The sequence below is a fragment of the Mchenga conophoros genome, linkage group LG15, assembly GCF_057382185.1.
Source record: "Mchenga conophoros isolate Kocher_MC1m ecotype Shallow Benthic linkage group LG15, M_conophoros_male_GT1.1, whole genome shotgun sequence".
NCBI lineage: Eukaryota > Metazoa > Chordata > Actinopteri > Cichliformes > Cichlidae > Mchenga > Mchenga conophoros.
In genome coordinates, this window is record NC_140540.1 from 19,456,515 (window position 1) to 19,474,332 (window position 17,818).

A 17,818-nucleotide genomic window follows, 5' to 3' on the forward strand; every position below is an offset into this window, starting at 1 on the left:
CACACATATATATGTATGTATATATATGTATGTGTATGTATATATACATATATATAGGGTTAGGATGATGAGTTACCTAAAATTATCTAAAAATCTGTCACCAAAATAAAAACAATTCATATCCCTGTTCATGGACAAATAGTTGGTATCTTATGACTACAGGGAGTGCAGAATTCTTAGGCAAGTTGTATTTTTGAGAAATAATTTTATTATTGAACAACAACCATGTTCTCAATGAACCCAAAAAACTCATTAATATCAAAGCTGAATGTTTTTGGAAGTAGTTTTTAGTTTGTTTTTAGTTTTAGCTATTTTAGGGGGATATCTGTGTGTGCAGGTGACTATTACTGTGCATAATTATTAGGCAACTTAACAAAAAACAAATATATACCCATTTCAATTATTTATTTTTACCAGTGAAACCAATATAACATCTCCACATTCACAAATATACATTTCTGACATTCAAAAACAAAACAAAAACAAATCAGCGACCAATATAGCCACCTTTCTTTGCAAGGACACTCAAAAGCCTGCCATCCATGGATTCTGTCAGTGTTTTGATCTGTTCACCATCAACATTGCGTGCAGCAGCAACCACAGCCTCCCAGACACTGTTCAGAGAGGTGTACTGTTTTCCCTCCTTGTAAATCTCACATTTGATGATGGACCACAGGTTCTCAATGGGGTTCAGATCAGGTGAACAAGGAGGCCATGTCATTAGTTTTTCTTCTTTTATACCCTTTCTTGCCAGCCACGCTGTGGAGTACTTGGACGCGTGTGATGGAGCATTGTCCTGCATGAAAATCATGTTTTTCTTGAAGGATGCAGACTTCTTCCTGTACCACTGCTTGAAGAAGGTGTCTTCCAGAAACTGGCAGTAGGACTGGGAGTTGAGCTTGACTCCATCCTCAACCCGAAAAGGCCCCACAAGCTCATCTTTGATGATACCAGCCCAAACCAGTACTCCACCTCCACCTTGCTGGCGTCTGAGTCGGACTGGAGCTCTCTGCCCTTTACCAATCCAGCCACGGGCCCATCCATCTGGCCCATCAAGACTCACTCTCATTTCATCAGTCCATAAAACCTTAGAAAAACCAGTCTTGAGATATTTCTTGGCCCAGTCTTGACGTTTCAGCTTGTGTGTCTTGTTCAGTGGTGGTCGTCTTTCAGCCTTTCTTACCTTGGCCATGTCTCTGAGTATTGCACACCTTGTGCTTTTGGGCACTCCAGTGATGTTGCAGCTCTGAAATATGGCCAAACTGGTGGCAAGTGGCATCTTGGCAGCTGCACGCTTGACTTTTCTCAGTTCATGGGCAGTTATTTTGCGCCTTGGTTTTTCCACACGCTTCTTGCGACCCTGTTGACTATTTTGAATGAAACGCTTGATTGTTCGATGATCACGCTTCAGAAGCTTTGCAATTTTGAGACTGCTGCATCCCTCTGCAAGATATCTCACTATTTTTGACTTTTCTGAGCCTGTCAAGTCCTTCTTTTGACCCATTTTGCCAAAGGAAAGGACGTTGCCTAATAATTATGCACACCTGATACAGGGTGTTGATGTCATTAGACCACACCCCTTCTCATTACAGAGATGCACATCACCTAATATGCTTAATTGGTAGTAGGCTTTCGAGCCTATACAGCTTGGAGTAAGACAGCATGCATGAAGAGGATGATGTGGACAAAATACTCATTTACCTAATAATTCTGCACTCCCTGTATTTCATGTTTCGCATGAGGGCACATTTTCTGTTGTATGAAAAAAACGAGAAAGTGGCAAAATCATATGAGATGTCTCACAAATAATATGGGAAACAAACATCTTAAAAGAAATTGGGATTTTTTTCCTTTGTTTTTTCTAGTTGTTTATACATAACATATTATGCTGTATGTTTTAATAATGGTAACTTAAACAAAAAGAAATCATGAAGAAGAAGTCCTCTTTGGATCCTGGGCTGCTGTCAGAGTCCTAAGAGAAAATATTGGATGCTTCCCAATAAAAAAGGTTTAATATCTTTAAAAAAAAAAGAAAAAGAAAATGTGTTTGTTTTAATATTTATTGTCTAAAACACCCAGATTTTTAATTTAATTAAATAATTTTCTTCTGTACATTTCCTTTTTCAGAGAAAATAGACCCAAGCACGCGTGCTCATCATTCTAAAGTTTTCTCAGAATTACCGGTAAAGGCTTGTCAGTCAGGCTGTAAGGCTTCAGCTCAGAAACTTGACTAATCAAACAGTTCCGTGTCCTCCTCCTACAGCACAGCGTCTTATTACTATTGGCAATCTGTCATTTCACTGACACGAAAAGCCTCTTTCTGTTGATACACCGCAGAGAAGCAAAAAAGGGACATTCACACTCATCCTCAGACCGCAGACGTTTTCATCTTGCATTAGCACGTTGTCGTAATGTTGTTTTGACATTAAGTATCTGGCTCTGCCTTGTGGTTGCCCTTGGCAGTCTTGTTTTCCTTGTTCTTCTTTGTTTATTTTATGCTTCTGATTATGCATTCTGTTGTAGACAGAATACACATTTACATGCAGACATAAATGGGCGGTGCATGCTAACCTCAGGAGTTTTTTAGAACTGTCACTCTAAAAACCTTTATGGTGTTTCTGTTTTCCTAGAACATTTTAGACGTTTAACTAGGACTAGGTTGCACAAGCCTAGACACTATAGAGGCATAAATCGATACAGCACAGTAATACAGCAAGCTAATGGCTCGGTCACACTAGTAAAAATATGGCAAGAAACTACTGTATTGTTACAAAAGATTGTATTCAATCGAGCAGCAACTTTTGGTGACCAAATGGTTGCCCAGAACCTGATGATGTTGCACATTCACAATAACTTGACAATAAGGTGATTGAAGATGTTGCCTGATAGGAGGTAATGTTTCTGCAAACAGCCACAGTCTGACTTGGACTAATTGCAGTCATGCTCAGAGAGATTGCTGAAGGTGTGCAAATAATTGCTGTCTAATTTATAAATGAAGACAGATTGCTAACATGTTGCCATCAGTCTAAAGGAGTCTTTGTCAGGAATGAACTACAGAAGACTCAACTGGCTGCCAGCTGGTTGTAATTTTATAGAACAGAAAGCGTGCTAAGCAGAAATGTAAAAAATAAATGAGAACTTTTGATAATAGGAATTTCTGTTTATGTAGGCAGCAACAAATATGTGATTTTTGACAATTTATCAGAGGTAATTCATATATTATCAGAAACAGACTTCAAATTGCCAACTTGAGTAGTTAAAAAATAAATAAAATGCAGTGTATGTTATTGCAATGATCAGCATATCGCAAAATGTAAAAAGCTACAATAATATTGTATCAGAGCTGAAAATGAATTTTATTTATGCAGTGCCAAAATATTGAAATATTGTAACAATATCATATCGTAGGCTGGCTAGAGATTCCCATTTCTATTATACAACACAGACACTAGTTGACGACCCGCTGGCAACCTCCAGTCACTAAGGAAAAATGTGCATTGCTGGGGGTTGATGGTTGTGAAGTCAGTCACAAAGAATGTACTGTGTTTAAAACCCTCAATATTTGCTTTAATTGCTGTCAGCTTCAATAGTTTGCACGAAAAATGCTGACTGTAAACACTCACTAATTAAGTTGTAACTTGAGAAACTTGAGAAAGCACAAAACAAACCAAAAACTGTTTTCCCTTAGACCAAAGGTTTGTGTGAAAACAGCACATTTCAGAGGTTCAAAAATGTTTCCTTTGAAGATGAACTTTACACAATTCCAGTTTGTGTTGAACTCTTCACTATTTCACTAATGCTTAACATATATTTTGTAAAAGTTTGCAGATTTTAAGGTATACATACATATTTTAATTGTGAGCAAAGTATTTTAAACTATAAATGTTAGTAATTAAAACACATTTATATGTCTGCTTCTAGAAGGGTGCACATAAGACAAATAAGACAAACACAACTGACTTCTCTGTTGCTGATTTCTGGTACCATACATTTCACAGTTTTTAACCAAAAGCAACGGGCAAATCAAGGCTGAATTTTACAGTATCAAAGCTAGTAGGTTTAGCTGAAAGAAGAAGTGTCTAAAAAATGTTCTCATTGCTTTTATTTAAACTTTCATTTAAATGCATCTCAATTATTTTAATGGCCTTTTCAGCATGTCCGATGTGTTTGCTAGAGGTGAGAAAATAAACCTCTGCAGTGGTTTAATAATCATCAAAATTCAGAGGACAGTAGAGGAGAGGACGGACAAAGAGAGAGACATGTAAGAGGATGACAGTGGGGAAAAAAGACAAGATGAGAAAAGAGAACGTCATCTCACAAAGCCAGACTAATCAAAGCAGTGAGAATTTGCATCGACGGGTCACCCGTAATGCACTCGGCATTTTGTGAATCTCCTTTAATCTCTCGGTTTCACTTGATTGAGAATCCAGTCAAACTTGAACTTTAAATGAAAATACCAAACATACTGAAATTTGTTCGTTCTTTGCAGACACTGCGCCGCTACTTAACAACCACACATGAAGAATTCATTTGCAAAAAACACATTTGTTCATTTTTGGAAATTTTCATCAGTGAAACTGCAGTTGGCCTTTTTGATTTAGTAAAAATAACTCACCAACATAGAGGTAACTTACCAAATTACAAAATGTTTCTATTCAAAAGTGTTCCATTTAAAGTCATGAGAAATTTTTTTTATTTCTTCTAAGTGAAATGAAACAGTTCTAAAAACTGCAATATAAAATTAAAGCTGTACTGTCACTAGTCGGTGTCCTATAGTACTAGACACAGCAACCTCAGTCTTTGACAGAGTGGGAGGAATCAGCCTGCAGTCCCATCTCTAAGTATATTGTTTGGTTGTGATGCCCTCTTTGTTGTACACTAGTGAAAGAAATGGCTGAACTTACTTGAAGAACTTGATATGAGTGATCTCAGAAGGTTTCTGTCCATTAAAAAACAAGAAAAAAGTTCCTGGTACACCAGAGAAGGAATATATTCAAGCAGTGTGCTTAAGTGCTGCATGTCAGATGTGCATAGATGACAAGCATTTGCTAAAGAAATTATTTGAGAGAAGACAAGCACTCCCGTGGTGGACAAGACAAGCACATTAAAGAGACACTAAATTCCTCCTTTGCTGCTGTGATTTCCAGGAATCATAGAGCTACAGCATGATTCCTGGAAGGATGTCACACGGGACAGCTCCGCTGAGTGTACATTGATCAACTCTGGCATGGTCGTCTACAGAGTGAATCATGTGGAGGGGCAACAGTTGGCCTGAGCAGCCGCTCTTTGCACACACATCATGTATTGGCAAGCACGATTTTGGACTAGGAGAGGAAGCTGTAGTACCTCGAGAAAAACCTACACAGGCACAGACACCAAACAAAAAGATTAAGATCAGGAACCTTCTTGCTGTTAGGCAACAGTGCTAAACATCGCCTTATACCTGACTACTTTTCGAGGAATTTGTTTTTAGCTTGTTAAGCCCCTTAACAAGCAAAAACATGCTTAAAGCGTTAAAACAGGCAGCTAAGCAGGTTTGGTCTAAACGTAACAGACAACTTAGCAAAGAACTCGTTTTAAATTGTATCGTTAGGCCTTTTTATACTAGCAAGAAAAAGAAAATAAAAACAGAAAAGATCTGATGCAGGACCCGAGAGATGCATCCAGCCCTTCAGTTGGTCCATCTACTCTACATATCAGTGACAAAAAGTATTCAGAGTAATTGAAATGTGAAATTTGTGGTTCAAATCATCAGGGAGCAGGTAAAGCAGTGTCTACAGCTATCTATAAAATGTGCTGGAGGCTCTGCATTTCAGCCACTGGTGTTGGGGATCATGCTAAAATTAATGAAATTATGATGACAAAAAAGTATGTCTGGAAACAGTGATCCCAAGCATACCTGAATAGGAAAACGCACAATACCATGTATTTTCAGTCATGGATCGGCGTCTAAAGAGCCTAGACCTGCTTTCTAGAACTGCTTTCTAACATGTGAAGCAAAGTTGTTCAAGCTGTTATAATAATCTTAGCAGAGAATATAATAAAACAACACCACAAGCCTTTAAATGATGCATAAAATATGTGAAATGAAACAAATTAGCCAGAAAATAGAGTATCTTCCATTTAAACACAGTTTAATAGTGCAGAGGAGTGCACAATCAACTCTCATCGATTAAACACGAACGATGAACCGTTTTGAGAATGACTAACTGCTCCAGCGAACGTCATGGGAGGTCCTTCGTTTCATCTAGTTGTAAAATTTATTTTCTTTCTGCTGAAGTTGTATAATTTTACAACTTCCACAATTTTGAACAACTGTTACAAAGCAATTTCCCTTTGGGGATTAATAAAGTTATTCTTATTCATAAAATGAATTTAGAGCAACGCACAGAGCTCCTGTGGGAAATGAAATCCGCTCCCTATGAATCAAGTCACACAAATGAACCCTCTAAATATTGAGGCATACAGCAAAAATAAATAAATACAGTTTATTTTGTCCTTAATCTTTTTGGCAACTCCATTTGTTTCTGAAAGACTTATTTGGAACCTGTTGAAAGTGTCTCATTAAAGGGAAGCTACCGAAGAAGATAAATGCCTTACAAAAAAAAGACCAAAAGCTGATCCATCCCAGTGCTCTACTTTAAAATTCTGCTTACACTTTATGCATCACTGTGATTTTTCTCCTTCACTTTATCTACTAAATCTTGTAAACAGTTTCAAGTTAATGTTTTCTTTAGCCTTTATTTAACCTATTTCTTATAGGGAGGACAGCCCTGCTGAGGTGAACAACTGGACAAGTTCACAATCACACCCAAAAACTTTAATGTGAATTAATGTTACACCCCCTGTTTGCTCAGCTGATATCTTTCTACAAATCCAATTTGCAAATGTGTGTGAGAGTGTGTTATTTAAGCTACGCTAGGAGTCCCATGGTTGCCCACAAAGTTAACAACAGTAAATTTCTGACGTATTTTCCACTTCAGCTCAAAATAGAATGGCCTCTGCTTGTAGTGCCTCTTTCTTCATGTTTGTTTTTAATTTTTCATTTGTATTTCCTCACAGGCTGCATGTATTCCAGTTATTCTAAGTAATGGCTGGGAGCTTCCCTTCTCTGAAGTAATTGACTGGAGGAAAGCCGCCATCATTGGCGATGAGAGGCTGCTATTACAGGTACTGTAAAACACTGGAAAATTAAATGATGGGGAAATGAAATTAGATCTTCAGCAGATGTATGAGTTTTCCAGCAATAGTATGAACAGATGCAGAAGAAAAAAATTATACATATTATATATATATATAATTTTTTTTACATATAAATATGTAAATGGCTCAAAGTTAGCAAAGGCCACCACCATGTAACCTGGATAAAGAGGACAAACTTTCCTTGCACTTTACACCAACAAAAGATAAACGGTGCCCTTTCAGCACCGGCTAATTCAGTGTCTGGATGGTGAAATGCCACCATCTTCCCAGTTATAATTGTCCTCTCTAGCTTAGAATCCCCATGGGAACCCATAAGAATCCAGCTGGGGCTGATTCAAACTTCAAGCACAATGCATAGATCAGAAATGCGTGGAAACAGATTTGTGGCCCTGAAGCATGAATAGGCTAACTTTGCCAAACAAAGCTGCCATATGAGTTTAATCGGCTTGATTTCAGTTTAGGCACTTTTATGCAAATCATGTATTCAGTTTGAGAAGCCTGGAAGAAACTGACAAAATGTGTAATATTTCCTCAACACACTCCTGCCTCTCTGAAAGGCTTACCTGCAAGTGGGCACGCAGTCATGTCAAAAACTAAATAGATCCTAAGTATGCACTTAATATTCCTCAAAGATCAAGTGTTTGTTTGTGATACTGTTTATCAAATAGCCTTTTTAATGACTTGCTATCTGTGGCTTGTAGAATAGATTTTAGGATTTTATTGCTTATTTTAAAGCCTTAAACTGACTTATTCTTGCCTGCATCTGCAGCCTCCTACAATCCCATACCAGTGGCCTACTAATGTGTATTCATTAAAAGAACTTGTTAGCAAAGGTAACCTGCTATTGCTTCCTGCTCCGACAGCTGTGGAAGGTCCTGCCTCTGAGGGGCCTCTGATTTATCCCTTCTTTACACTAAACTTCATGGAAAAAGCTTTTTTCTCATTGAGTATATTTTCTCTAAATTATTTCAAATGGCTATCATTTCGCTCACAATTCACAGGCATGGATGACATAAAGTATAAAGCGAAATGCTGTAATTTTAAATGAATTTAATTTGACTGTGAGCTTTTGAATATAAAACCAAAGCTCTATCCATTTTCCTAGTAACTAATCCAATTAGGTTCACACAGAGGCTGGAGCCGGTAAATGTGGCAACACCCTGAACACATTGTGCTCTTTACACCTACAGCTCATTTAGGATCTGCAGTTGACCTGCTGTAAGTATGCCAACATATACTGTGGACTGTGGAAGAAAGCCATCAAAAACCAAGAGAAGCGCAAGGAGAATGTGCAAGCTCCACACAGGACTGATCAGCCAGTTTAAACCCCAAAACGTCTTGCTATGAGATCTCAGTGCTAACCACTGTGCCATCATGCCGCCTCCATGATAGTGCAGTGAATCATTTTTGCTTCAGAGACTTTTTCCAGAGAAGTCCAAATAGAAATATAATGTGGAAATATAGCATCTGGCACTTGGTGTCTGTGTAATCAAATGGTGATTGTTAGGTTATGGATGAGAAAAAGTGTTGATAAAAGTGTGACCTGTCAGCACATCATCGATATGTGCCAAATTTAAAAATCTCATTGCAATCATGTGGCTTTTTTAAAATCATATGCTTTATGACAGCAGTGACATGCACAGACACTCACACCTACGCTCTGAACTATTTTTATCTAAAATAGATGATTCGACAATTGGATCACCTTCTGTTCTCTTTCATTACAGCGGTGGGTAGAGCTTGTGATATTTACTTACTGTAATAACTCTGTGTTACCATGTGTTGCCTCAGTGACCTGTACCACCACCTGGACAGCAAGTCCAGAAGTAAGCATGTGTAGGCTTTTTGCTTTTAATTAGTGTGTTTGTGGTTTTTCTATGTGAAACACACAATAGCAGACAGGCCATCTTAAAAAAACGTGGCTTTTAGATAAAACATACCAGGCTTTTTTCCTTATTAAGCATTACTGAGACTCACAATAGTGCACTAATCTTGTCAGAGGTTTTGTTATTTGGTTTATTTGCTTAAAATAAAACCATCATGCAAAGGCGTGCTAATTGTTGGTTAAGATAATGTGTGAAGTGAGAGATTTGTTTTGACATAGCCTCCGACACTGAGGGTGTTCACATTCATTACTGATCCAAACAAAGCAAACATTTTTCGATTAATTTCCCTTGCTTTAATGCAGACATGTGAGGAAATGACAGGGGCAGGTATAAACACAGCTAATTTCCAAGGCTTTCAGGATAATAGATGAAATGCATGAGTGATGAACCACAGTGGCATATAAAGGGACTGTCACATACATGTCACTTCAGAACAAGCATCATGCAACCTGAGGCACATTTTAACATTTCAAACTGGGGAAGGTTGGGTTGTTTCTCTTCATTGTTCACCAAATCGGTGGTTCTTGTTGTTTTGCTGCCACGCTAAGCACAGAATCAAAGGTAGGAAGGGAAGAGACTGAATCAGTGACCATAAGACATACATAAGACATTTAATACTTGGATGCAGTAAGTGCCTTCCCAAAGTGTTTTCTTCATTTGTACTGCCTCTACCATGTTTGACAAATGATGTTTGCTTCAGATCCTGAGCCGTTCCTCTCATTTTTCATATTTTTCTCTTCTCATGATTCTGATACAAGTAAACCTTGGTTTCATCTATCTAATGATTATTTATTTATTTGTTGGTAAATCTAATGTGGTCCTTTTCAATTCTTGTTATCAGATTTTTGCACTTTGTTGTAAACCGTCTCTTTACAAGGCATCTCTTGTTTGTAGACCTTTACAATTATCAACCTTTTTTCTTTCAAACTATTCTGTCATCATGCACTTTAGTTGTTTTCTGTGAGCTTGCGGGCCTTTTGGTGTCGCTGAGCTTCACTGCATTCATTCTTCTTAAGAATGTCATAGATGGTCGACTGAACCAATCTTACATATTTTGCAATCTCTCTTATAGGTTTATTTTGAGATGAGATGAGATAGGCTTTATTTGTCAGTTGCAGGTCTTTTGCCCACAACCGAGATGACAGACCTTGCCGACCGTACATACAATACAAACATCACATTGGGGAGACAGGTCAAGCTAGGTAGCGAGGAAAAAAAACATCGAAATGTGTAATACAGAAGGATAATACAGGAATGCACAGATATCAACACACCATAGCACAATAAACACGGACAAGCAACATGGGAAAGAGTTCCAGTGTGTACATCTGATCTGGTACCGCTGCAATCTTCGACTGCGCCTCCAACTGACCCGATGTCCACATCAGAGGCAAGGCTGGACTGGGACAAAAAATCGGCCTGGGCATTTTTACTAGAGACCGGCCCACCAGGATAAAGATTGAAAATGTGACGTCATTCAGGGTTAAACCGCAAAAGATTCTGGGAACTTGTGGCAAGAGGTACTAGCGCACGCAGGCTTTCAATTGAACTCAGTTACACAGCGATAAAAAGAAACCCAAAAAATGGCAAGAAGCTGTTGTATTATTAACTGCAATAGCCGGTCGCATGACAGCCACGGGAAGCCGACGGGCAAAGAGATCGTTTTTTATCGGATTACGTCGTTGAAGAGAAAATTTTTAAGCCATGTTTCCGAAGTAAGAGCCCACGGATGGTCTGGATATACCAAATTCTGAGACGTTTAATAATAATAAACGTCTCAGAACACTCCAGCTCACATGTTAGTCTGCTCCAAGCATTCCCACAAAGGTCAGAGTTTTGTAGTAGTTAATACGTCATTTTTCTTAACATAATTGGTGATATAGGTTACAAGCAAGTCTGGCGCTGAACAGAAATTGTCGCGCTATGCTCCTTTGTTTATTGTGCATAAATAGTGAATTGTCCTGACACAATATTGCGTTTCGCTTCTGTTATTACCATGGTACATTGACAAAAACATATACTTTTATTCACAGGATAAAACAGTTGTTTTGTATCACTAATTGTCCAGTGCGATTGCAACATACAATATTATTGTCACTGCTACATTTCTGTAATGCTACCAAAAATTATTTCCACTACTAATTAATTACCGTTGAGCTCAAAGGTTATATTAATAAACGGTTAACGAATGTGTATTTATGGAGACGATTTGTGAGACTGGTAAACTTACCTTTGTTCGTACGATGGTCTTTCGTTCTACACGGTGCATTTCAAGGTCCTGTACCCATCCGTCGGTAAACTGTACCTGGGCTTGTTGCAGTGACCTGAAGTTACTAAACTTCATGAGTGTATGCACTCACTCCAAGAAGCGTATAATTATAAATCTGAGCGTGGTGAAAGTTGGGCAGCACGCTGATGTCTTTTGTCCCTCTGTGTGCTCGTAAGGGTCTGACACTTTCACTCCTTTGTTTTTTCCTCGTATCTTTTCTTTGTCTTTTCCTCGAGTCTGTCTTTGTACGGACCGGCATTGTTTTCCTTTTGTTTTGTACATTCCTTTTTTGTGCGCCAAAGAAAAAACAAGAAGGTATTGGAACCGGAGAATGAACGTTTTGCGGTGCTGCAAATGCTTGCATTTGATGCGGTACTTGGATTGTTTTGCCACTAGTTCCCGGCATGCAATGCGCGAAAATCACGTGATTGCTAAACAAGGGGGCGGGTGCATCCAGCCTCCTCGGCTGTAATTGGTCCAGCCCAGAGTCGATCATGACCAATTGGCCAATCCAACACCTTTCATTATATATATATACCCTTCCTAAAAAAATTAATAAATCCATCGGCCCATAAAAACAAAAAATCGCCAGCGGCCCACCGGGCAAATGCCCGGTATGCCCGATGGCCAGTCCAGCTATGATCAGAGGGGAGGTAAGCGTTGGAGGTGGCGTTGGATCCGGGGTAGGGAGGGTGATCCGTCAGTGAGTGCTTATCAGTATCAGTATATGTATGTGTGTGCGTGTCCATAGTTCAGCTGAGACAGTGTCCTTCGCCCTGCCAGGCTAAGTAAACAGTCTTTCAGCCAACCCAGGTGGCCTTGCATGGAATGGGAAGGAACAGACTCAACACAGTCGTTATCAGGGAGTTTTGTTCGGCTCCAGCCTTGAGCCCACAGCTGGCGCCGAAGGGGTAGAAAATTATGATGTTAATTTTCCTTTTGCAACAACTCATGAGAATTTCAAAGCTGTTCTTTAACACTCCGACACTGGTCTCTCAATCTCCCGTTGGAGAACCGCAAGTTTCTCCATGATGTTATCAACCTTCAGTTCCGTGGTGTTGTCATTCTTTTGCTCAGAGAGCAGATTCTGAGACCTCACGACTGCAGTGAGCTGTTCTACGATGTAAATGGCCTGCATTTGTATTTGTATAGCGCTTTTCTAGTCCTTAAGGACCCCAAAGCGCTTTACACTACATTCAGTCATTCACCCATTCACACACACATTCACACACACATTCACACACTGGTGATGGCAAGCTACATTGTAGCCACAGCTGCCCTGGGGCGCACTGACAGAGGCGAGGCTGCCGGACACTGGCGCCACCGGGCCCTCTGACCACCACCAGTAGGCAAACATGGGGTAGGATTTTTGGCATGCAGCCAGGAGGCAGCCTGGGATCGAACCACCGACCTTCTGATTAGTGGCTGACCTGCTCTGCCACCTGAGCTACAGCCACCCCAATGTAATCCAACTTTCCCTCAAAGGTGTTATTCTGAGCAGGCCTCTCCTTGATGTAACCCAATATACGCTCAGAGGTGTTATTCTGAGTATTCACGGCAGCTGTAAGCGTCTCCAAGGTCTTAACCATGCTGCTTTCAATGAGCCAGTTCTGAGAAGTCGCGCCTCGTACCATCGTTTCAATCCCAGCGGGCAGCCTTGGGGGGGTTTGAACAGCCGGTTCCCCTTTCTTAATTCTCTGATAAGTCAGGGTCAAGCCAGCTCCGATCAGCAAGAACCCTGTTATCATGGTTCCGAATAGGTAGATATCTTCAGCGTCCTCGATCGACAGTCCTGCCAGGCACACGATCCTCCATTTCTGCCACCCGTCCATCGTGTATCCGGCAGGGAAAGTCCCTCCCAGACTTCTCCTTGAGAAAAGGGTGTCAATAGCATTCAGAGACCAGTTGATCAAATCCATAATTCCCTTTAGGTTTTAGAAACAGACTGTGAGAGTGTGTTCCAGGGAAAAGTAATACAAAAAACACGAGACTAGACAAGGACATAAGAACTAAGCAGGGAAGATAAGGGAGAGGAGAAAAAGTGCGTCCGTCTCCTCCGAGAGCCAAAAGGTTTTTTCAGGCAAATAGTTGCCCCCTTTACTTATGTCAGTTTCTCCTCATATTGAAAGATCCAGTGCAAATATATCACTCAGAAATAAAACTACAAAAACTTTGTCATTGTCACGGACCTAACTGTATACATCGTGGTGGTTCAAAAACCACCTTTCTTTTCCAGAAAATCATCTATGTCATCCAAATTCCTGATAAAAGACAGGAACTCATTTTTTTAGAGGAAATAAAGTCATCTGCATATTTCCTGTCAGTTTTAAATAAACACCAGTTGAGCAGTTTAATATAATGTTACATAAATAAACATTAATGAATTAATTTAAAAGGGATACAGCAATACAGGTTGTTTCCGCTTTTCATTCAACACACATTTATAGATGTTGAGGACACCTTGAAGGCGTTTCATTTCTTTCTTTCAGCACTGAGGCAGTCGGCAGAGTGGCAAGAATAAAATCATTTTCTGGAAAGTAGATATCAGAAAGGATTCTTTAGCCTCGGGCTCTATGGTTTATTCAACGGTCAGCTTAACACCTTTAAGAAGCATTAAAACATCCAGAATTTATTCATTTAATTATTTTGGTCCAGATGACAACATCTATAAAGAAGGCGATAATCAGTGAAATATTTAACCAGAATATATTTTAGTTTTTGGTTGGTAAACAAATTCCGTATGCTTGCCCTGATTGGTTTCTCCCTTTTTTTTCCTTTTTTTTTTGTTCACTAGAAACTACCTACACACGTGCATGCGCGTGTACATACACAAACACACACGCGCACACACACACAGGAACTCATGCAACACTGAAGCCGTAACACCTGCTGAGAGAGTTGAATCTCATTACTTTCAATTACATCACTGAGCACAGCAATACCTGGCTGTTTATTATGTAGAGTTTCTGTTCTCTCCATGGAGAGGGGAAATACACAACACACACACACACACACACACACACACACACACAAAACGCCCCCCTGCTGAGAAACATAAACACTATTAGAGTCAATCGAGGGAAAGAGAATGGGGCTGATTTGATTGGTGTTGTTTATATTCCACCTCAGAGAGCTGAACAATTAAAGCTTGTGCTGCTGTAGGCAGATCCCAGTGACGTCAACACCGGCGCAACCGCTTTCCTGAGTTCATGATTAATGTGGGGTTTTCAGATCACGCAAATGTGAAATAAATATCTTTTAAAAGTAAATGAAAAAGCAATTATAATACAATTTTGTTATAAAGTGGATAAGCAGCAGAGCCCCTCTGTACTGTGAGTGCTTTTTTTGGTTTTTACCCATAATTATCAACACTCTGCCACATAATCTGTGACTCTTTCATTTTTGATGCAATTTTGTCATCACTCTGTGGGCCAGATTTACTAATGCTCTGTCCAAGCATTAAAAAAAAATACTTGTGTTATCTGTACTTACTGTAGAGGCACAGTGGTAAGCATGGACACAGCTATTTTTGCAGCTGGCCTTGCATTCAGCATGTATTTGAAGATCCTTCGATTTCAGAGATCAAAATTATGGGAGGAAAGCTTTTAAATGAATCATACAAAAAATATTTACTAAGGGTTGTAGGAGGCAGTTGACTGAAAACCACTACTATCAATGCAGTCTTGTGAGTGCAGCCTCACACTAATTCACCCTGCTTGGTAAATCTGTCGCTACCCAAAATATTTTCAGGGCTGTCAGAGATGAAATCCAGTCGTGTTTATTTATTATTCTTGTGTGAAAAGAGCGAAGCATAAAAAAATAGATAAATTAAAATGCAAGCAGCATCACTGTAGTCATATGACATAAAAGCAATTTAATAAGACTGTCACGGTCCGGGGCAGCGGCCGTGTGGAGAGCGGAAGGAGGACTCAAAACGCAGCACTTATTCAGGTGTGAGGGTGATTTATTGATAATATCCAATATAAAGTGGGGATGGTAAAACAGAACTAAGGATGAACTAACTGGGAGAAACTACACAAAGAAATAGCAAACCTGAGCATGAAGGGAGAACAGCAGGGAGAGCACGCAGGGGATTACACCAGGTATGAACACAGACGACGCGACCAGGAACAGAGGCAAACACACACTATAAGTACACAGAGAGACACTGGGAAATCACACACAGGTGGGAGACACAGCTGGACCTGATTAACCTGACGAGACAGGGGAACACTAACACCAGGGACCAATAGAGGGAGCACAAACCCAAAACCCAGTATCTAAAATCCCAAAACACAAACCATCCCAAAACAGCCCAAGAATAATAAAGAGAATAATAACAATAAGGAACACAAACACAAAGTCACTGTGTCATGGCCGCAGGACCATGACAAAGACCAGTTTAAAAAATATGAATATGGGTGTGAAGGCTAATTGGACAGCCCAGCAATGCAAAGTTTCAAAGGCAAACAATTGCAACTTTTGTTGCAAAGTAAACTGAATATATAATTTTTAGCAAAACGAAGCATGCAAAAATCAATAGTACAGTAAACCAAAGAAACCCAGGCAAAAATGAAACCTGTTTAAATCCAACCAATAAATGGAAAGAAATGGATGAAAACTCAAAAGTATTAGCATGATATAGAATGTACACTTTTACTTTTTCCATTCATTCAATTATATTATCTTTTAGTGTTTTTGCTTATCAGCCCCACAGTTTGTTTTTTTGCCAACACCCACTGTATCAGCACTCCTGTCAATGCAGTGGTCTCATTTAAATGAATGAAGGGATCATTTCGCCTTGAAGCAGAGGGGATGAAGATATTATTGGACACATAATGCATGTGGAAATTGGTATACAAATATCAGTTGAAGAAATTCCAGACAGGATGACTGTCAGTCGGAGTCGCCTCATTAGGCTTCACAGATCACTGTAAGATGAGAGCTCCCTGGTCAAAGCATGACCGATAGAGCCAAGTGGCTTGGGACTCTTTAAATAAAAGTCCCCAACACCCTCAGGAAAATGATGAGTGTTTCGGGAAAACTGATTATCACCATCACTCATTATTTCCCCACATTATAGTGGCCTTTTCATTGGCCAAGTCTAACCAGTTGGCACTCTAATGTTTATTGACGGGAGATTTCTTGTCCATGGGGAAACACCAAACAGTTCTTGGGCTTCAAATACGCCCCCGATGAGGGTCTTTAGAAACACTGGCTGGAATATTCCCTTGACTGTTTTATTGTCAAGCTCAATGGAGCATGTATGGTTATGTCTGATCTCATCTTGTAGTACTTTGTTGTTTTCCAAGCTGGACATCAAGACAACATCCTGCACCATCTCCCTGGCATATCCGGTTGTTTAGCTCCCAAGTCAGGATCATGGTGTTCCTTAATTTTAAGCTTTCACTGTCTCTCCCTAAAGGTGCCACTCAGGCAAGCTGCTCATGTTTTGTATGTTAGTGTGTGCTGGGAACAGTGAGATCATGGGCTGTTCTTGTGGGTCTTAGCTATCAGCAGCGGTTGCTGGCACTTGGCTTTTTCATTCCCCTTCATTTCTGTTCCAGGAAAAAATAAATTAACAATGATCAATAAGTTGTTGAGGTAATGTAACATCTATGATAAGCTGATTAACTGTTTTGTGTAATTCTAAACTAAAGCTTAAATATCTTTTAGCTTTGGAGAGCTCATCAAACTCATCTATATAAAAAAGTACATATATATATATATATATATATATATATATATATTCCAAGCATACACTTAGATGAATTAACTCTCAGGTGAATACAGAACTGGAGCTGAATAGCAGGTGGTTTAGTTGAAACACTATCAATGGAGGTAAGTACAAAGTAAGATGTGGTGGAAGAGTCTTGAGGGGAAAATCTCCCTTAATCTTTTCTGCATGTCCACAAATTATTAATGCTTCCTCCACCCTATTTGCCTTCCGCCGATTCTCATCTTTCACTCAGCATTGTTTAAAAATCTAGCATAATATAATCTGTCTCACTGTCATCTTGATCTTCTTTGTCTATTTTTTCCACAGGTTCCCTCCATTACCCGGTCCGTGGGCCATGACAGGATCTTGGCTCTCCGCCAGCAAACTCAGTTCCTCTGGGACGCCTACTTCTCCTCCATAGCCAAAATAGTCTTAACAACTCTTGAGGTAAGCTTGCAAAACATTGTCTTAAATGGGAGTTGTGGATTTATTTTCATCAGGAGAGTTGCATTTAGTCAGTCAAACTGCTATAGCTTGTTCTGTACTATACATTGCCGCTGGCTATGCATCACCTCCCAAAGACAAACCTTTGAAAGATTTCTTTCTCCAGTTGTCAGTATTTTTTTTTTTATCCAAAGAAGGTTAGCTGAATGTGCCCTCTCTTTTGCAGTACTTTTTCTGCTCCATATTCATACATTTCCACTCAGAAGCAGCTCGGCAATGCAGTGTTCAAACACTCAG

The 17,818-nt window shown here is 39.6% G+C and overlaps 1 protein-coding gene across 2 annotated transcripts in view; it reads left to right on the forward strand.

Moving 5' to 3' along the window:
* The window catches only part of LOC146558206 (exostosin-1), a 353,884-nt gene that overhangs the window by 291,503 nt on the left and 44,563 nt on the right, over window positions 1-17,818 (forward strand). For both annotated transcript variants that reach the window (XM_085246143.1, XM_085246142.1), the window contains 2 exons: window positions 7,063-7,170; window positions 17,405-17,524. In XM_085246143.1, coding sequence (XP_085102269.1) covers window positions 7,063-7,170; window positions 17,405-17,524 — 228 coding nt within the window. The remainder of the gene's footprint in view (window positions 1-7,062; window positions 7,171-17,404; window positions 17,525-17,818) is intronic.